At 51.9% G+C, this 21,299-nt stretch overlaps 2 protein-coding genes across 13 annotated transcripts in view; both read left to right on the forward strand.

Annotated features, from left to right (window-relative positions):
* TLK2 (tousled like kinase 2) overlaps positions 1 to 1,863 on the forward strand; it is a 96,543-nt gene extending 94,680 nt beyond the window's left edge. For all 8 annotated transcript variants that reach the window (XM_019733010.3, XM_019733009.3, XM_088802315.1 and 5 more), the window contains one exon: positions 761 to 1,863. In XM_019733010.3, the coding sequence (XP_019588569.1) occupies positions 761 to 934 (174 nt within the window). In that variant the 3' untranslated portion in view covers positions 935 to 1,863. The remainder of the gene's footprint in view (positions 1 to 760) is intronic.
* An 11,209-nt stretch (positions 1,864 to 13,072) lies between these two features.
* The window catches only part of MRC2 (mannose receptor C-type 2), a 51,261-nt gene continuing 43,034 nt past the window's right edge, over positions 13,073 to 21,299 (forward strand). For 4 of the 5 annotated variants that reach the window (XM_019733026.3, XM_019733027.3, XM_088802313.1 and 1 more), the window contains exon 1: positions 13,114 to 13,376. In XM_019733026.3, coding sequence (XP_019588585.2) covers positions 13,259 to 13,376 — 118 coding nt within the window. In that variant the 5' untranslated portion in view covers positions 13,114 to 13,258. Of the gene's footprint in view, positions 13,377 to 21,299 lie in introns of all 5 variants that reach the window. The other variant, XM_019733029.3, reaches the window with a different exon arrangement.

Consider the following 21,299-nt stretch of genomic DNA (forward strand, 5'->3'; position numbering starts at 1 on the left):
TTTAAAATAATTATATTACAAGGCTTTGATTAAATAGAACTGTCTGGCGAAAAAGACCATCTGTTTAAGGGCCTTTATGATAAGAGTTGTAGAAACTGCAACTACATAGCCCTTCATACCCAGCGTGAAGGAAACCTCCGTGTCAGTAGTAAATTAGGATTCCGAATCAAACCCCACTCTCAGTAGGTCTTCAGGTCTGCGATACTCTTGGGGAGACAAGTGCTATTCAGGTTTCCCCTTACTACTTAGGTATGTGCCTGCTCATTTGCTTAATGATCTTTCAGGGACGAGTGAGATACACAGGGAAAGCATTTACCAACCTGTGACACACTGCGGTGTTAGTCAGTGCCGGTCTCCTCACCTGCATGTGGTGGTCGTTTGTCATTACAATTCCCTCTTCCTTGGGAAGCTCATATGAGATCATGGTTTGGACCATGAAGGACCACGAAGTTAAGACTGTGCCCATGCAAACCAACCAAGGCAAATAGAGTTCTTTGTGTTACTCTTTGTGCTTTGGGGGCAGAGCTATTCAGAAGCCATGCCCCATTCCCTCTCAGGAGTGGCTCAGCCGCCTCCGTCTGGGAAGGAGTCAGTGGCCACAGAGAGGTCCTGCTGCCAGCGCGTCTCCTTTCCTGGTCTTCTCCAGGTCTGCCTGGTGGTTTCTGGGAAGGACCCTGGCAGCTGCTGTAGAGCCTCAGGGTTCCCTCTTGGGGCGCCAGGATTGTCTGCTTCAGGCTTCTTCAAGAAACTTTCCTTTCAGGCGTTTATTCGACGATGCTTGGCCTACCGAAAGGAGGACCGCATCGATGTCCAGCAGCTGGCCTGTGACCCCTACTTGCTGCCTCACATCCGAAAGTCGGTCTCCACAAGTAGCCCTGCTGGAGCTGCTATTGCGTCAACCTCTGGGGCATCCAATAACAGTTCTTCGAATTGAGACCCACTCCTAGGCCACAAACTGTTCAATGCACACAAAGTGGACAAATGGCATTCAGCAGCGGGTTTGGAACATAGCGAATCCGAATGGATCTCATGAAACCTGTACCAGGTGCTTTTATTTTCTTGCTTTTTTCCCATCCATAGAGCATGACAGCATCGATTCTCATTGAGGAGAAGCCTTGGGCAGCTCTGGCCAGGCCTCGTAGGAAAAGGCCCCGCCCGAGGTTCCGGCGTCAACGGCCACTGCATGTGGCTGCTCTGAGTGAGGAAAAAATTCAAAAGAAAAACTGGTTCCATGTACTGTGAACTTGAAAACGTGCAGACTCAGGGGGGTCCCTGATGCAGTGTTTCAGATGAAGAATGTGGACTTGAAAATACAGACTGGGCTAGTCCAGTGTCTATATTTAAACTTGTTCTTTTCTTTTAATAAAGTTTAGGTAACATCTCCTGAAAAGCTTGTAGCACAAAGGCTCAGCTGGGGATGGTATTTGACTTCAGAGGAAAAAAGTTGCTATTGCCCGTTAAAGGCACTAGAGTTAGTGTTTTATCCCTAAATAATTTCAATTTTTAAAAACATGCAGCTTCCCTTCCCCTCCCCCCTTTTTTTATTTTTGAAAGAATACATTTGGTCATAAGGTGAAACCTGTATTAGCAAGTACGGGGCGGTGTTCATTCCAGTCAGACGCAGCTTTCTCCTCCGTCTGGTCTCCCGTTTGCCGTTGCTTCCCTTGTCTCCGTAGGGAAAACGTGGAGTGGGAATCCTGAGGTGTGCGGGGTTTTGCCATTGGACAAAGAATGAGCTTAGAAGACTGCAGCTTGGGTCTCTAGGTTTTCAACTATTTCTTCACAATTTGAACACTTGACGGTTGTCCCTTTTAATTTATTTGAAGTGCTATTTTTTTAAATAAAGGTTCATCTGTCCATGCAGTCCTCTTGAATTCTCTGAATGTAGTAACTATGGAAACTGCTGCAAAGGCAGGCAGAAAACGGGCTGGGGAGCCCCGGCTCCAGGGTCAGGGGTGCCTGCCCGCAGGCTCTGTGTGCTTGCTCAACGGTGTGCATTTCTGTTACCCATGATATTAAAACTCGATCAGCACATAAGCTTTCCTCTGTTAGGTCTTTTGGCAGGAAACAACCTCCAGTCCTCTACACGTTGTGGGTGTGTGCTGGTGTGCGCGTCCGTGTGTGCATGTACACACGCACTTTGTCTCACTCACTTTATAGATTTCACTAAGTGGAGTTAAAAAATAATCTCAAGGGAAATAGGTATTTTAAATATGAACATTTTTTGGAACTAATTTTTTTAAAAAATTTGGCTGTTTCTAAGATGTACGATCAACTGAAGATGAAGCTGAAATGGGAGCTGCGTGGCCCCACCATGGCCTTGAAACAGCAGAGCACTCGTCAGTAGAGAGAGGAGGCCAGAGTCTGCACATGTGGTAGCCAGCTTGGAATGTTACTGACATATGTGGCAAGAGGGCTCCGCCAGAAATATTTAAAGATGCAGCATTCGGGCCTGCGAGTTTCCTGGGCAGGGGAAGGGAAGTCAGGAAGGGTAGACAGCTCTCAACTAACTCATGACTCTAGTGTTTCTTTTACATGTGAAACAATGCCACTGGTGACACATTTGCTAGGACCTTTGTTTGTTTTGTGAATCTGCCCCTCCCCTTTATCAGGCGATCTTAGGGGAGAATAGTGTGCTCCAAATCGAAGAGAAGTTTGTGGGTCGGTACTGTCTTCTGGAACTCTGAATGGAAGGAAGTTAGCCCCAGACCCTTGGTGCCCCTGAGCTTTGTAAAGCCATTTTATTGCAATATATATGTGCATACATGATATATGTGTATGTGTGTGTGCAGCAGCTTTTTTCTTTTTTAACCAAGCTGCTAAGCACAGGGTACCCATGGGGTCTCAAAGGTCAATTGAGCACAATGCCGAAAGGATGGTGTCCGCACATGAAGAGAGATGGGTGAAGTTGAGACCGTGTTTAAACTGAAACTCAAAATATTAAGTTCTGTTCCTTATTTTTCCTCCCTCTCTTTCAATAAATAGTCTAGTATAATTATTTTGAAATTTTTTTAACAGTTAAATGCTGCATCTTTAAGCCTTCCCTCCAAAGCTTCCTGCCTCCTTTTATCCCAGGGCCTAAGTGAAGCTGCAGGACTTTGTTGATTTACCTCTTCTACCCTTGTCCTGAAGAAGGGGTGTTCCCGCTCCTTGCTTCTTTTGGGTCTAGGGCCAAGTTGGAGCTGACTGGGCTCAACTGTTTGGGCAAGGCCTCTGCACTGCATGGACCAGCCCCGGAGAACATGCAGGGTGGTGACCTTTACTAGACTTTTAAATAGCCAGTGAAATCACTAGTGGGGTTCTTCTACAACATATTTTGTTAATATGGGTTTCATTTTTTCCAAGAATAATCCCTTATTGCCACAATGTTGATTTACTTTAAATAATGATTTAAAAATGTGTATTAATTTGTAATTAAATCCAGCCAGACTGTTATGGCCTGTCCCAATTTGGGGGGTGGGGATGATATTAAAATAAGTTTTAAGAAGTGAATTTCCCAGCCTCTTGATTTTACTCTAGTTCTACAGCTTCAAACAGAACCCTTACCATCTAGGGGGTAGATAGGGGAGTCCTGGCAGCCGGGTGAGTCCAAGTGGACGTCGCAGGCTTAATGAGAAAGTGTTGATTCCTGCAACACCTTTTGTACCTCTCATGTACCAACAACTATGCCTGTGGGTGGGATACAGTAATGAACAGGACAGGGAAGGCCCAGCCATCAGCTCACAACCAGGGATGAAGGCTCTGGGCCCCAGGAAGGGATGGAATATGGGGGTCTGAGGGGGAGGAATTGGACTCCGAAATCTCCGTTGTGAGATGGGCAGCAGTAAACGGAGACGCTCCATTCACAGCCATATGCACCCCACTTCTGTGGCCAACCTGTATGTCCGCTCTCTTCTTTAGAAGGGTTTGTCTCCCTTTCTTACTAGTTCTATAGGGACAGAGTTTCCTCCAGCTGAGAAGCTTAGCAGTCAGGAGCACTGCATTTCTTTAGCAGGTAGCTCTCTTTAAACATAGTTATCTTAGAATCCTAGAGCTCGAAGCAAGCTGCAGGTCCAGCTCCTTGCTTCTAAGGAGGCAAAGTTTGTTGGTGATTTTTTTTTTTGCTTTCTGAGAATCTTTTCCCCCTTAATCATCATTCTAATTACCCAAGCTCTTTTTGTCTGTAATTAAAATCTGCCTGGGGTAAGTGGGGAGAGACATGGTACACAAACTACTAGTTGGGGTATGGGGAGTCCTTCTTCCTAAAATTAGCTGTTCTGTCTTATCTTCTTAAGGCAGAATCGCCTAGTGGGTAAGAGCCTGGGCTTTAAAATTAGGTCTGGTTCAAATCCCACCTCTGTCCCTTGCATGGTTGTAATAAAGAGTAGAAATAAGGTATGTAGAGTGCCTGGCAGATAAGAAGGGAATCAAAAAATGTGGTTTAAAAAGATCACAAGATCCAGTAAGTGAGATTGCTGGTCCTGGAACCCCCAAGTTTGCTGGTTGAGGTTCAGAGCCTTTCTCCTCGCCAGGCTGTCAGGAGATCCTTTGCCCTGGGTAGGTGATGCAGACCTTTTGGGAGCCTTAGCCCTCTGGCTTGGGATTCATTGCCAACCTCTGTCTGATGAAGTGAGCAGTCTCCACTTACCTGGATCCAAGACTGCTTCCGGTCTAGTCTGGACGGAGCATCTTACAGGCCAGGCTGGCCCCAGGCCAGCAGCGGCACCATCACCTGGGAACCAGTTAGAAACGCAAGTTCTCAGCCCCGCCCCCGCCCCACACCACCCCACCCTGTCTGTTTCCCAAGTGGCTTGAGCACTGAAGGTCAGTCACAAGTCCTGGTGACCTTCCTATCAGCCACTGCAGCAAGGGAGGGACAATTGGAGGGGCCGTGTCTAACTCACCCAGCTAGAAGAGAGATGACTGTTTTATTTTCTGTCTTAGGGCTGAAAATATAAGCTCTGGGCTGTCCTAGGACCGATGTCATACCTAAGCTCTTTTATGGGGAGCCCGAGGAGGGTCCCTACAACACATCCCTTACACAGGTGCCTTGGTACCTAACAATATACTCAAGAAGCTTCTTACCTTTGGCCTTCTCTTAAAGTATGTAACAACTCACCAGTACCTTCTCATGAATTCATTTATCACAGTTTTCTTTCACTGGAGGGCTATGAATCCAGCCTGGCAGCCTGGATCAGGGGTGAAGAGAGCCGGGGGCTGGACTGGAGCTCTTCAGTGGGGGTGGGGGAAGAGAGTGTAGAGAGGTTGCAGGGAGAGGAGGAGGGTTAAGGAGGGAGTACTTAGGGACTCTGGCTGCTGCTGAGCTCTGCTGGTGGGTTGGGGGAACCTGCCAGAGGCTGGGAAAACAGGCCAGGGAGCAGGTCTGGGACCTGGTGGGGGCAGGGAATACAAGGCCCTATTGTGCTCAGGGAGCTCAGCAGGGGCCCGAGACAGGCTGGAGTCAGCATAGGGGTGTGTGTGTGTATGTGTGAGGCACTGGGCTGGAGACCCTGTGGTGCAAAGGGGTCAGAGAGCAACTGGCTGGCTCACTGGGCCCCACCCACCCCTGGCCCTGGGTCTGGCCTGGAGAACTGGTAAGCTCAGCCTCCTTGGGCCTCCGGCACAGCCTGCAACTTTGGTGGCCTGTGCTGCCCAAGCCTTTTCACCCTGAAGGCAGCTTGGGGAGGGGGGAGCAGAGGGCAGCATCTGCCAGGACAGGGGCTCTAGACGACAGCTGCGTCTCTTCATTGCCTAGGTGTAGGCAAGGTAGAAACATCTCGTTGATTTTACAGAGGGGGAAACACGCAGAGAGATTCGGTGCCTGGTGATAGGTAAAGCAGGGGTGAATGGGGATGGGGTGAGGTGTATTCTCTTGAGTGCCATCCTTGTATAGACACCGCTGTGGGTACAGGCTGCACTTGGGGTCCCAGCTGGAGGCATATCTTGCCCTAATCTAGGGCTCACTCCCCCAGGCTTCCATCAGTGTCCCTCCCCTCCCTCATGGCTAGCCCTTAGAAATCTGCTCGGCGACCCAGCTGGCCTGGGCAGCAGTCCTGGGCTAGAACTGAACTTAGCTGGGAAATGGGAGCATGGTTTCCCAGAACATGCCTGCTTCAGGTTCCCTAAGCCATCTGATCTTGTCGTCTTGCTTTATAGATGAGAAAGCTAAAATGTTCCCCCACCCTAGCCCTGGACAACTCTGTATCTTCCTGTTCGTGTGTCCTAACTTTGTGATTGCTGTAAGGCTTGAAGGGGGTGGGAGATGTAAGGATATTTTCCGAAGCTGAAAAAGTAAAAAGGCAGAGGTATAGTTAACGCTGCCTCCCTGTCACAGGGGCCCCTGGGGAGATGTCTCCAGTGCGGCCTTGGCCAGAGGCCTGTGCCCTGTGAAAGGGCACGCCACCGACAAGTGTGAAAGCGAAGGTCTTTCCCTACAAATCAATTCCAGGGGCCATTGCTTCTTTGTATCTACAAGATTCTCAGAATCCTACCCACAACCTTGACACTAACCCTGCTCCCCACATTCACTGGACAAAACTGCCCAGTGTCAGAATCTGGTAGAACAAGATGACAGGACAGCCCCGAGTGAGGACTACGTTCAGGTCACAACTCTAACTTGTGTGACCTTGGGCCAGGCGCTCGTAGCTACAGTCGCCACATCTGTGAACTTCATGCACCCACTCAAAGTACGTCTATGGAGAGCCTTCTGTTTATATTACATTGGGCTAGATTCTTTGGCAGGTAAAAAGGTACATCAGATGTGGCTCTTGCTTTAAGGAAGGTAGGTTATCAGCTAGAAACTGAATGTAATAAATGTAAGCTGGGAGCTGATAAATTCCCTAAGCGAGATGAGGCCCCTGGGGATTTGGGGGCTGGGTTTTGAAAGATGGGCAGAATGAACTAGAATGAGAAGGGACAGTGTTTGCAGCAAAGGGTCCCTTACCCTTGCTGTGCTCTTCCTATATGAAGTGTTTGTCGCACTAAGACCTCTCCATGCTCTCACACCTCCAAGACTTGGCCATCTGACTATCCTTGAAAATAGCTCACGTCACCTGCAGCCTGCCTGCCTCTCGGCTCAGACAACGCTTTGTACACCTTTCCTTTACTTATGCCTTGTCACTTGTGTGCGGTTATATGGCACCGCGAGACCTGGCCCCTCCAGGGGGTAAGCCCAGGGCCCGACTGAAGGAAGGACAAGTAGTTTGGCCTGCTGAAGCCTGGTGCCCAGAAGGAGAAGTAGGGCCGGGCAGATGGTAGTGAGGGACTTTAGATGTGGGACAGGAGGAGGTCGGGGCAGTCACCTAGAAATAGGCTTTGCTCAGGGACAGCCAGGAAGCCTGCATAGCTGGTTCCAGGTCTTCAACAGCGTGTTTTTCATGACAACCCATGGTAAGAAACACCACAACCCAACACATATTTCGTAGAATAGAACTTAGCTCACATACAATGCACTCTGATATTTGTTTTACTTCATTTTTAAAATGCTGGTCACCACCCACTGGTGCCCCAGTCCACTTCTTGCTGCCTCACTGGGGGTTATGGGGGGTCTGGCCAGCCTCTTGGAGCTGGGGTGGGGTGGGGCGCCAGCTGCATGCAGCCCCTGGCTCCTGTTCTGGTCAGGGGCTCCATTCCAGCAGGGGCTTAGAGTGGGAAGGATGGGTCAGGGGAGGTTCTGCATCTGAACAGCCACCTCCTGCCCGTCCTGCCGTCAGGCCACAGTCAGCCACAGAAGGCTCTTGGCAAGACTGATCAAGTACTGAGACTAGAGAAAACCTCATCCTGCCTGCCCTTCCTGAATTGAGGAGACAGTCAGGGACCAGGAAGCAGCCTCAGATGACATCTGAGGGAGAGGCAGAAGTGCCAGCCCAGCCAGAGCTGTGGACCAGAGGAGGCCTTGACTCCTGGCCCAGCCCTGTCCTCAGTGCAAGGACAGGCTCAGAACTGCAACTCCAGGTTGGGGGCGGCCCCATCCAGCAGGCCGGGCAATGTGACACCCCTCTCCCCAAGCTCTGCACAAGTTGGCTGGGGCACTAGAAGGTTCTGGGAACTACATTCCACCCAACTGCATCTGGTTCTTCAGCTCGGCTCTGCTGTCTCCTCTTCTGCCGTGCATCAGGCCAACCTCTGCCTATCTCCGAGCCCGTGGCGGCCAGCTTGCTCCAGGCCTGCTAAAACCTCCGAGTGGAGACGGAGGCAGCGAGGATCCTGCTGCAGCCTGGGCTGTCCTGAGCCCCCGTGGCTCTGAGCTTACTCTAGGGCTGTCCTTGCTGACAGTGGCAGATGTTACTGTGTGACTCCAACTGGGAGCCCTTGTCCAAACTCCAAGACCCATGGGGCGGAAGTCAGCACTTGCTGCTCCCCGGAAGGGGTCTTGAGGTCATTTTCTCCTACTCCTTGGGAAAGAAAAGACTTTAAAGGAAGCCTTCTAATACAGGCCCTGGATTGAAAGAGTGAATACAAACTCAGCAGCCCTCCAGGGGCTTGGGGGGTGGGGAGGGACAGCTTCTAGATGTTCTGTAACAAAAGGGAGAACAACCTAGGGAAAATGTGCAGAATTTTTCTGAGGTGATATTTGTGGCAGAGCAGTCAGCAGAAGGCAGACCAGCCGTAAAATTCCCTAGTGACGTGGATGGGAGAACTAGTTCCTTTAGATTAACTGGCTGTCCCAGTGCCATACAACCTGGAACAGGTGGAGCCAAACTTTGAAACTTGGGTCTGTCTGAATCCCAAGCTTGCCTTCTTCCTTCCCTCTTTAGCCCAGTCTCTCTGGGATCCTCAGTGCTTCAGAGGGTGGGGGCGGGGGTGGCGGGGCACATGGACTCACAGGGAGGAGGAGAGTGGAGGATTTGAGCTGCGGGAGCCCAGAGGGGAGAGAGGGTGGGATCTGCCCAGCCAGCCCTGAGCTTGGAAAGGGTGAGGGTGGGGGAAATCTTAGAGGCCCCTTGGAGTTCACACTCCCTCCTTTAGTTGCCTCAGGTAAGAACTGACCGCTACCCTAGTACGAGGCCACCAGATTGCATTCTTCCCGTCTTGTTTTTTCCTGTCCTAAGCTTTGGTTGTAGGCTTGCACTGCCAGGGGTGTCCACAGGCCTTGCTCTGCTCCTCAGGGCACCGTCCTGCCAGAGAGGCTGCCAAGCCCAGAGCCAGGGAAGAGGAGACTGATGTGAGAGGAACCCTAAGCACAGTAAGTAAGAACACCAGACTGGTTTGGTAAACGGCTCGGGAGACTCAGAAGGGAAGTGACGCGCTTGGGGACACGTGGCTAGTGAATGGCCGAGCTGGAATTCCAACTCAACTCCAGCCTCCAGGCCTGGACTCATCCCACTGCCCTATGCTGGGCTATTTACAGACATGCGTTCCTTCACCAGCCAAAGTGAGCACTCAGAAGGTTCTCCCTGGATTTGGTTACGCTGCAGCATTACCGCTTCTGTGTACAGTGAGGCCTGGCGAGGTGCAGACAGGAGGGCAGGCTGTATTGTTCGCTCATGCAAAGGAAAACGCCAGTGTGGCCTGAGCAGCTCACTGGACAGTGGGGTGGGGGTGGGCTGGTGAGGCAGGCAGGGTGAAGGATGGGGGGCAAGGGAGACACCCTCATGTCCAAATGGCAAAGGAAGATGGGAAGCCTGACATTCCTGAACAGCTTTATCCAGGGGCCATGCCATCCCTTTATACATCACATTTAAGTCTCCACTGCTGCTGATGCAGGAGAGTTAGCATGTCCCTAGGTAGACAGGGAGGTCCCTGGTGGAATAAACAAAAGACAGCCATATCCTAAAACTCCAGCTTTTGAAATCACTCCCTTCACTCCAGGACATAATGTAACAAGGCCCTGAGATGAATCATAAAATAAAACTCCTTTTGGCCTGACAAACGGAGCAGATCTGATAGATAAGAGTAGGTTATTTTGCTAATTCTTTTAGGGTGGGCAAGCAGAACAAACCTGGTAGACGAATTTCATTAAAAGGCGCTAGTTCCCTTCTTCACACAGTTCCCTTCTCCAAACAGCTCCCCTTCCCCAAACAGGCAAAGGGAAGGTATAAAAGTAGGAGCTTTTGCCTCAGTCACGGGACCACCCCCATCCCTCTCCGGAGCTGCAACCTCCTCTCCTGCCTCTAATAAACTATCCTCTTTTTAAAACTTTTTGCCTCTCCCTGGTCCGTGTTTCCATTCTTCGGCTTCACGAGACAGGATCCCGGCCCGCACTCAGAAACTGCCGGCAGATCCGACATCCCCTACATCACTGTCTCATTTACAAATAGGAATTGTGAATGCAAGAGAAAGCTTGAGGAATTCACCGAACATCGCAAAGCTGGTAAGTGGGAGAGCCAGGTTCCAAGTGGGATCTCTGACTCCAAAGTCTGCATCTTCCACTAAACTGGGTTTTTTTGCAGTCGGTAAATGGGCAGTGCCTGGGCTGGCTAATGGTCAGTGTGTGAAGGAGAGGTACTTCTCGGTATTGATTCCAATCTTGGCAAAAATTCCCTGGACCAGGCCAGAGTCACTAAGTCCCCAGCACCTCGCCTGGTGCCTGGCACATAGTGATACTAATAAACGGCAGTTCAACGGAGCTCTAACAGGAGTGGCGAGGAGGCTGTGGGTACAGAGGACACTGGCCCTTCTTTGAAATCAGATGCGAGTCTAGGTCGGGTGGGGGGTCCCTCTGAAAGCCCTAGCCCTCCCAACACCCAACACGTCTACAGGCTGTGACCACGGCTTCTGCACATAATCTTTAAGCAGTGGGGGACGGGGCTGGATTCTCCACAGGGAGAATGGCCCAGACGTGGCCCAGCTCTCAGCCCTGTGAGCCCAAGATCTAAGACAGATGGTGGCCGCAGACATGGGCCCAGACAATCAGCAGAATACAATGTGTAGCCCTGGCATGCTGAGCAGGAAGTCTCACCCTTGTCAGAGACTAGATCAGGGCCTCAGAGGAGCAAACGTCCATCATCCCTGCTAGCACAACGACCGTCCCTGCTAGCACTGTGTCCGTCCCTGCTAGCACAACGTACGTACATGCTCCTCAGCCCTTGAGTGGCAGTTTCTCTGCCTGGAATATGGCAAAATTATGTCTATTTTCCCTACTAAACAAAACTCTTCTGAGATGGTTTGCTCATTTTGTTTCCCCAGCAACTAGCACAGAGCTAGCCATCAGTGGTTGTTAAATGGGTGAATGAAGAAATGAGCGTCTGCGTGCCCGGCAAGTGGTGGCCTTGCTGGACCCACGACATTCGCTGGTGATGTCAGGCAGTTGGCTTCTGCCCTGCTGGTGGGAGGAATGCCCAAACCTACTCAGCCTGGTAGGGAAGGCCCATCCACCCCTGTTCCAGAACCTGGAGGACTCCTTGGGAGCCCTGCCTGAGGTCCCCTTCAGAGGAAAGGGGTCCCTTTGGTGAGGACTGACCAGCACATCCAGAGATAAGCGAGCGGATGGAAGCCTGTGAGTTGACTTTGACAAGACACATCCTGTGTTTTGGCTGCTCAAGACAGGGAAGAAGAGTGAGCAGCTTAGCTGAGGCTGGCAAATCCTCAAACCCCTTGTAGATAACAGGACTGTGAGAAAGGGGGCCAAGAGGATGACCTTTGAGGCAGCGAGGTCAGAGACTGGCGAGCGTGGGGTCCCAGAACATGCCACCCCAAGAAGGTGTGTGAGTGGAGCAGCAGTCACCAGAAGGGTTATGGTTCTGTCAGACGTGCCCACACTAGCCGTGGGGTGCCAGGGGCTTCTTGGGCCTGGTTGCTAACCATTTTTAGGACAAACGGAAAGACAGTGGGAGTCTTTCCAGGGGACTAGAGGGGATTTCACTGAGGGGTCACTCGGGGGCTGGACAGCCTTTGGGCTGATACTTGCCAAGAATTTCAGCCCAGCAGACAAGGACAGAGCTAAGCAAGCATCTCTAACCCCTAACCCTCATTGCAGAGATGGGGAAAGATGTACCCAAGGCAAGAAGAGTACAAAAGGGGAGGAAAAAATGAGTTTTTTATTTCCCAAAATAGCACCGAGGTGGACAGCACAGGAAACAATAAAATTTATATTACAGTTTCATAGTGTTTTTATTTGATTACTCGTGGTGGGAGAATGTGAATCTTCTCAGCATTTAGGGTCTCTAAAATGTCTCAGTCTGGCTGTGAGCCCCGAGATCCCTAGCGACTTTTCCAAGAAAGCTCAGGGAATCAGAAGTCGAGGTGGGGCTGGACTCCACCATGCTGACTCCGGATCCATGCTCTGCGCTGCAGTGACTTGTTGCATAAGACGGACTAACTGGATTGTCCTCCCTTTTATGAGATTTTCTTTTGGTTCTTTGCGACCATCCAGCCGCCGGGCTGCTGGTGAGAGTGATGATGTCCGTCTTCTGGGACATCCAGTGGACCGCTTTTCCTTAGTTTTTTGGATACAGCCCCAACTAGCAAAAGCACTACACCCCTCTGGGCCAGGGACGCTGACACAGGGGTCACGCAAATGCTAAAACGAGACCTGCAAATGGTTGCGCTCCGCATATGGCATAGGGGCCCTGCCTCCCCCACCCCCCCCCACCCCATCTTCGTCCCGGTGGCCGAGCTGTCGGCTCCGCCCCTTCCCCACCAGACCCAGGGAGGGGTCCTCCCAGGCGAGAAGGTAGCGGATGCTCGGCTGTTAAGAGACGTCCACAAAAAGAGGCGGGATAGAGGGGGCTCCAGCTGCCCGGGTGTGGTTGCTTGGGTCAACTGCGCGCCCCCGCCCCGATCAGCCCGGCCTCGCAGCCCACGTCCCGCCACGCCGCGAAGTTTGCGGAAAGTTTTGCAGTTGCTTCCCCGCCCGCGCCAGCCGGGGAGTTGTGACGCAGCGTCTGGGGCTCCGGGCCCGAGCCGAGAAGAGAGGGAAGGCGAGGCGGGGTGAGAGGGAAACGGGAAACGAGAGAAAGCCGCACGCCGGGGTCCATCTCGACCCCGCGAACCCTGCTCTCCGCCTCCCCGCCCTCTCCCCCTCCGAGCTCTCTCTCCAGCCCAGCCCGGCGCCCGCCTGCGCCTCCTCCCCCATCCCTTCCACGCTGCCCACTTCCCATCCCCTCTGCCCCTCACACCCTCCTCCCGGGTTCTGCGCTCCTCCCTCCGCCCTCCCTCCGCCCGGCCTGCCTCCTTCCCTCCGCCTCCCCTCCTCTCCCCGGGAGGCATCACTTCGTCCCGCCCGGAGGAAGAGGCAAGCCCCTCGCGGGCGGTCATCACAGCCCAGCGCCCGGCTGCCACCCTGCACCGCACCCGTGCGCCCTCGGTCCCAGCGTCTCCCGCGCGGCGCGACGCGGGCATGGGGCCCCGCTGGCCGGTCCCCGCGCCCTGGCTTGGTCACCTGCTGCGCTACGTCCTGCTCCTCGGGGGTCTGCACTTCGGCCGCCCGGGGGACGCCGCCGCCGCCGCCCTCCCTGGTAAGGCGCTGCCAACTTGGCCAACTTCGGGGGCCGGGCGAGGGGAGCGCCGGGGAATGGGCCTCTCTCTCGACTTTTCCCTCTTTTTTTCCCCCCCGAAGCGTGTGTGCTTGTGCTTGTGCGTGTGCGTGTGTGTGTGACTGGGTTTTTAAAAATCATCTCCTCTTTTCTGAAAGCGGGGGAGGAGAGGGGGAGGAGCGCGCCTGGAGGTGTGGGAGGGCCTGAGTGGAACCAGATGTGGCGGGAGGCGGGGGAGGGGAGCCCAGGGGTCTCGAGCCGCCTCGGAGGAAGAGGGCGGGCTCCGGGAGGACCCCTGCGCCCGCCCTCCCGGACCACCCGGCGCCGGCCCTGCCCTGGGCCCAGGGACCTGCAGGGCGCGCCCGGGGGAACAGGAGGCTCCTTCCAGGAGACTCCAGGCCGGTCGGTCTCCTTGCTTCTCCCCAGGACTGATGCGTTGTGATTGTTTTCGGATTATTCGCCAGGGCTTGTGTGCCCTTCCTGGCATCTCGGGGTTTTTATATTTTCTTTTCCACATTTGGTCTTCAAGGACGGCTTGCGGCGTGCAGCATCCTCACTGCTTGAACAGAGCCCTGTGGGGCAGTTTTGTGCCACCAGGATGCAGCAACAGGCTGGGCAGCGTGTGTGTGTGTGTGTGTGTGTGTGTGTGTGTGTGTGTGTGTGTGTGTGTGTGAGATGTGGGCGGCTCTGACCAAACTGGCATCCCTCCAGAGTGGACAGATCTTGGGCTGCCAAAGAGCTGCTAAAGATGCAAAAACCCAACCAACAGAAAACAAAACAAAACAAAAAAACCCTTAAGCTGTACCTTCTCTTTCTGCTGCTCTTTCTAAAGAGTAACAGTGAAGTGTGGGGACAGATGGACCCCTCACCGAGAATCTGTGAGTTAAAGGGAAAGAGCCACTTCCTGGAGGGCTTGCAGGAACCAAAGCTGGAGTTGCCAAGGAGTGTGGTCTCTACGGCCCCAGCCTAGGTCTTGCTTTATGTTTAATGTGGGGATGGGGTGAGTGAGAGGCGACAGTCAGTGCAGTGTTTGCAATTTTGTGCAAAGTCCAGACAGCCTCCGGGAGGGTGTAGGGCCTCCTGCCACAGCCAGTGCTCGCTGGGTTGGCCCGCCCACCAGGCGTGACTTAAACCACCAAAACACTTATCTGCCCCCATTGAGAGGTGGAGGCCAGTGTGACCCATATTCACCCCAAGCAGAACCCTCCCTGCTGAATTCCAGGCCCACCTGGAATTGAGTGTGGACCAACACAAACCAGGCAGTAACTCCCCACCCACTGCAGGACAAAGCACACAGGCTGCCCCTGCATGTCTCTGTCCTGCCCGTCTGTAAAGGAACTGGGAAGACAGGCAGGGTGGGGTGGAGGAGGACCGCCATTCCAGAGCCCCAGAGCACACTTGAAAGCCAGGCCCAGGGACAGTCAAGGCCAGAGTGCTGACTCGGCCTTTTCCCTCCACCGTGGAGCTTTTGACAGAGGGAGCTGGAAGTCCCTGGTGAGAGGCCCTGTCAGGGAGGATGCCTGGAGGGCCCCCTCTGCCTCCCTGTTACCCCCTGGCGCCCCCTGCCCTCCCTCAGGCTGTATCCCTGCACACTGGTAGCCCCACTTCCCAGTGGCATTGCTTCGATAACCCCTGAAGAAGCTTAGATGTGGGGTGGCCTGGTCTCCATGGCAGCAGTTGAGGAAGAGAGGGCAGGATTGTTGAAGGTCCTGTCCAGCACATCCCTGTTCCCTCTGCCCAGAATGCTCGACCACCCCTGGTGAATTAGGTAGTCACTGGGAAGAACTTACCAGAAGCAGGAGCCGAATGGCCCCAGGAAATGCTTGTGGGAGATAGGTTTCAGCTTGGCAGGCCAGTGCTGCTGGAATGAAACTTACCCTTAGGACACGGGTGCGTGTAGGTGGCTTCCTGACCACCAGTAGGGAGCCCTGTGGGATGAAACAATGGGGCACCGCAGCGCCCCTTGGGGGCAGCAGTGTCCTTGTGGTGTGGGGATGGTAGAGTCCATATTTTTCTCCACCTCCATGGGGTGCTCTACAAAGTTTGTGGCCAGAAGACCTCTTTGTTAATTGCAATATTGACTGCATTTTTGTAACATTTACTGTTCAATCCTGAGCCAAATACTTGGGGAGGAGGGAAGGTACAGAAGAGTTAAGATGCATCCTTGGGTGGGGGGGAGCTTGAAACATGAAACACTTAACAGGCTGGGCAGGCAGGATTCCATTGGTGGGGGGCCTGTTCGTGGCCAAGAGCCATGTTAAATGCTTTATGTGCAATTTCTTATTTATTTCTGATTACTAACCCAAGGAGCACAAAATGTTGGGCCCATTTTGCAGATAAGAAAATAGAGGCTAAGAGAGGTTTGATCATTTGCTTTGGGTCATGCAACTAGTAAGTGAAAGTCTGGGGCTGTGGATACTTAATGTCTGGAGGCAGGAGGCAGGAGAAACTGGGGCAAAGGGTCATCAAGGCTCTCTGGAGGGAGGCTGGGTGGGACCAGGCTTTGCAGAGGTAGGGAGTGGAACAGAGAGGGCGAGACCGGCAGGGTGGGCTGGGTTGTTGTGGGGATTATGAGGATGTTGGCTGGGTTGGCATGGAGAGTTCCTGAGTGGGTTGGGAAGTGATTTGAGAGAAAGAGGAGGCTGGCCTGGTATCTGAGAGGTCAAAATGGGAGGGTGACTTTTCAGTTCCTGGTGGGGAACCCTGGAGAACCCCTGTGGGTTGCTGAGGAAAGGAATGAGGTGTGGGTTGGAAAGAGGGTTGCGAAGAGCCCCAGGGATACGGTCAAGGTGTGAGACAACTTGGGAACCCTCACTGTGGGAACAGACTGCTGTCTGAAGGGCAGGGAGGCGCTTCAGGTACTTGCTGCTACTGCCAGAATCCGCCAGAAAAAGCACCTGCACTTCTGGCCCAGCTCCTGGTGAGTCAAGGAGTTCAGAGCTTTCTTACCAGCCTCCCCCGTCCGCCCCCCCCCCCAATAGTCAATCTTCCTTGTTCCAACCCGCTCACCTTCTGGGAGCTGCCAGGGCTGGGGTGGTGCCCAGCTGAGCTATGGTTGGTACTGGGATCTGGCCCTCCCGCCAGGTTCACCTGGGCAAGGTGAGGGTGTAGGCTGGGAAGGACGAAGCCCAGGTCTTGGTCCCTACCTGTTCACACTAGAGAAATCTTGGCTTTGAGGCCTGCAGGGTATGGTGATTTGGGAGGATGAGATGAATTCAGAAGTACCGGGAAATTCTCAGAAGGGTATTCATTTGGATTGACCACTGATTTAAGCATTAAATAGGAGCCCCATTGCACCCTGCGGAGCGAGGAAGGGATAGCAGCCGTGGCTACCATTATAAAACATGGTGCGGGGCGCTGTGCCAGTTGCCTACAGGTGCTGCCCTGACACCTCTCACCGCCCTCGGAGGGTGTTCTCACCCATTTTACACACAGATTAGAGATGGTAAGTCCTTTGCTCAAGACCACACCACTCGGAAGTGGTAAAAGCGGGATTCAAGCCCAGGTGTGGCTTTTCAGCTTGAACACTTCAGTACCAGGCCACACTATGTCTCCGTAAAGTTCGGCCTGCATGGGTGTGTTAGGAAAGGCTGGAACATTCTGCTAGATGGGTTTTTCCCCATAGCTCCAAGCCCTCTGGAACATCTTGCTGTGTCCTCCTGAGAGGAACTCCAGGAAGAGGGTAGAGTGGGCAGCCCTCTGTTACACTCCCGCTGTCTGGGTGCTTGTTTCTCCCCCAGTCCAGTGGGCCCGAGTGGCAGGGACAGAGCCCCACTAGTTGTCCTCATGATACCTGAGGTGCTGCCCCAAAGAGGCAGGCATGAACGAGTGACTGAAGGCGCATGGTAGAGGAGGAGCCAGCCTGGCACCCCAGCGTCCCTGAGGTCAGGGGAGATGTGATCCTTCATTCAGTCGGGCAGTGGCTGTTTCCTGAGCCTGCACAGGACCCAGAGCAAGGAGGATGGTGGCCCGTTCTTGGGAGGCCACCTCCCCCTGTACCTCCAAGGGCGTCCCTGCACTTGGAGGGCCTGAGCATTGCTGACAAGAAGTGTCTCTCCTTGTTTAGTCCTTCATGAGATGGGGAGGAGCACTTTCCCATGACTGGATCCTATAAATCTGGGTGGGGTGGGCCATTGGAGTGGTGACCCAGCACTTGGAACTCACCCTGGGTTCTGCACCTCCCGTGACTCCTCAGCTACGGGCTGTGTCAGTCAACAGGCAGACTGGATGACGGCCTCATGATGGCCTCTGTGGCCCCGGAGACCTGCCAGCATCAGCCAGCTCCAGCCCCTTAGGGGACAGGTTAGGTTGGCCACCCTCTCTCCCAAACTTCATACATGGCCGCATGTGGAACTTCAGGGGTTAAGTTCCTGCCCTTCCTCTTCTTCAGAGCTCTGTCCCCTCTGCTGACCCCTGACTGTGTAGACCCCTCCCATCCACCTGGATGGGCTCATGGTCTCTGCCTCACCTCAGCCCTGCCCCTTCCCCCACTTCAGTTCCTCTGTACATTCTGCCCCCAAACTTCTGGTTGTGCTGCTAGAAGACGGCTATGAAGCCTCAGCTTTTTCCCAGGTGACCCAGCCACCACGCCTTCCCCCTATTCTCCTTCGCATGCTGTGCTCCATCCTTCCAGAACCTTCATTGCCTCCCCACCTCCACGCCTTTGTACACACACTGTTCCCTCTGCCTGGGATGCCCTTCCCTTCTTGTCCCCTGGCTGCTTCTGCCCCTTCCTTCAAGACTCAGGATCTGAGATGGACACCAAGGGGTCCTGATCACTGCCTCTTGGGCCCATCTGGACTGTGGGGAGACGAGCACCTAGGTGTCACACATCTGTCTCTTTCTCCAGGGTTACCTTTAGGAGGACATGGAGAAGCTTCTATGCTTGGCTTGGAGCTCCTTGAGGGGAAAACGAGAAGCCGGTTTCCCAGCCTTTCCCAACCTCCTGAGCAAGTGTTTGCAAGGGGAGGCGATAGGTTCTCCCCAGTGTAGACTGAGGCAGGAATGGGCGTGGCCAGAAATGTTCCCATCTCCTCTCAGTCCTCTGGAAATGTAAATCAGGACAGGAGTAATTAATGCCATTCACCAGCTGTGTGACCTGGGCAGGGGCTCAAGTTTTTTCATTTGTAAAATGGAAAAAATAAAATAATACCCTTTTGTAGGATTAGTGTAAAAAATACACAAAAATGAGATAATACGTGGTTGAGATACATGCCTGGTATAATGCTGGATACAGTCGTTTCTTAGGAAGTAATATTAAATAATTGTTATTTTTATTTTATTAGGAAGAGAAAACCTGAATATTAAGGGACTTACGTAAATATGAAAAAGCACAGACCTCAACATACAAAGTCCTAACTACAGCCACATTTTTTTTTTTTTTAATTGGGGAAGGGGAACAGGACCCTGTTGGGGGAACAGTATGTACTTCCAGGCCCCTTCCTCCAAAGTCAAGTTGTTGTCCCCTCAATCCTAGCTGTGGAGGGCGCAGCTCAGCTCCAGTTGCCGTTTTCTAGTTGCAGGGGGCGCTGCCCAGCATCCCTTGCGGGAGTCGAGGAATTGAACTGGCAACCTTGTGGTTGAGAGCCCGTGCTCCAACCAACTGAGCCATTCGGGAGGCAGCTCAGCTCAAGGTGCCGTGCTCAATCCCAGTTGCAGGGGGCGGAGCCCACCATCCCTTGTGGGACTCAAGGAGTTGAACCGGCAACCTTGTGGTCGAGAGCCCACTGGCCCATGTGGGAATCGAACCTGCAGCCCTTGGAGTTAGGAGCATGGAGCTCCAACTGCCTAAGCCACCGGGCCAGCCCTACAGCCACATTTTTTTTTTTTTTTAAATCAAAGCAGGTCTAAACTCTATCACTTGGTGACACTTGGTTAACTACTGTAAGTACGTAAAAGCTAACCATTCTTTCTATGAAGTAAATTTAAATCATGAAAAAATAAAACAACCCATACTCAGTTGTCCTTACCCTTAACGTACCACCCTCTCTCTTCGCTTTCTTCATCATGAAGCTTCTCTAGCTAACCTTCACTTAGGAAGTGCAGACTTTCCTGGACTCTGAACTTTGGATATGAAAAACCAGACCATCCCAGACAAACTGGAGCAGTTGGTCATATTACTTCCACTTCCTGACCACTGGTCACCTTAGCATCCCAATCGTCATAGTGATTAGGCTCTAAATTACCAAATTCAGTGACTACTCAGGCCGTACCTTGTAGTGTATGGGTGCTATTGATAGCCTCAGTTTTAATAATGCATGCTCAGCAGAAAACAGACCACTTACTAGAAGTAAAATACAAAATTTGAAGTCCCCTCTCCCCTCAACCCACACCCGAAAAGTAACCGCTGTCAGTAGTAACCTTCTGGTTTTTTATGCATATGCACACAGACGAATAGGACCGCATTTTATACTGCATAATAGAAATGATTTTTATTCTTTTATATTCTTGGAGATCTTTCCATGATAGGTCGTAGAGCTGCCACATTCTTAATGGTGCTCGGTGTTCCTTATAAGGATGTACTGTCTTTAAAAAAAAAAAAAGTGCTTCCCTTTGGGCACTTTTTTGAAAATTCTCTCTTCCTCTGGCCTTTGTGATGCAGTTTGCATCCGTGTCTCCACCTCCTGTCTTCCCCTCCACCCTCAGCCAGCGCTGCTGCCACATTTGTGATCCTGAAGGATAGCTTTAAGCATCAACAGAACAAAGTCTGAAGTTTCTGAATCCAGAATTTGAAGCCTTCCGTAGTCAGGTTCTAGCTTTTCTCTCCAGCCCCTTGCACAAGTCAAACTGAGTGAGCTACATGCCATCACCCACAGATGCCCCAAGGTCTGCCCAGGAAAGCCTCTGCACATGCTTTTCTCTCCACCAGGAGTGCCTGGTTCCACAGGTCTGCCTGCATGCCTCTCAGCTCATACCTGAGTTGCCCTCAGCTGGAGGAATCCTTTCTTTCCAGAGCTCCTCTTGCATTTTGTCTCTTTGTCATCCACCTGGTGAAGCCACTTTCTCCCTTCCCAGGCTGTAAACACCCCTGGGGCAGGGCCCTTTTATCCCTGTATGGGTTCCAGCACAGTGCCCTGAACACAGTGGCATTTAACATATACTTACTGAAACAAAACAAAAAGAAGAGCAGATAAGTGTTTCAAAGAGCTGTGCCCCCCCTCCCCGTTTTATTGAGACTTAAGTGACACGTAACACTGTATTAGTTTAAGGAGTATCGTATAATGATTTATAATATGTATATAATGTGAAATGATTGCCACAATGCGTTTAGTTAACATTCATCACCTCACATAGTTACAAAATCTTTTTTTCTTGTGATGAGAATTTTTTCTTTGTAGTAGAAAGGCAGTGAGGAGAGAGTTATCCTTCCAGCGTTTTAGATGATGTCACAGTCATGGAAAACATATGGCACTGAATTAAAGTAAACAGAAAAAAGTCCAATGGACTGAAATAAATTCTAGCGGACTTAAACTGTTTAAGAACTTAATGTGAGACACACCAGAAAAAACACGCTCTTGGGAAAAGGAATCTTTACTTTTAAATGTTATTGAACAGCTAGATTCTAATGTGAAATTTAATTTCAATTTGTAGGTGATCACACTTAAGGAAACTCAGATGGCAACTTGTCACGTAGAAAGTGCAAAGATCACTAGAAGTTAAAGAAATTAACTCTCTTAAAATACGTAATTGAACTAGTAAAAACAGAAAACCTGATCTTAGCCGAGCTCCGAGGAAGCTAGTTTATAGCGCTGGGGCACTGTAAATTGGTTCAGTCTTTCAGGATTCAGTCTTTCAGACAATATGTAAGAAACTAGATATGTAAGACTTCGTATCCTTTGACCTCATGATTGCACTTTTGGGAATTTATAAGGCGTTAATCCCAAAGAGAAAGAAGTGTTTATAGAA

This window comes from Rhinolophus sinicus, chromosome 12, assembly GCF_057876585.1.
Source record: "Rhinolophus sinicus isolate RSI-liver-muscle chromosome 12, RSI-T2T, whole genome shotgun sequence".
Taxonomy (NCBI): Eukaryota; Metazoa; Chordata; class Mammalia; order Chiroptera; family Rhinolophidae; genus Rhinolophus; species Rhinolophus sinicus.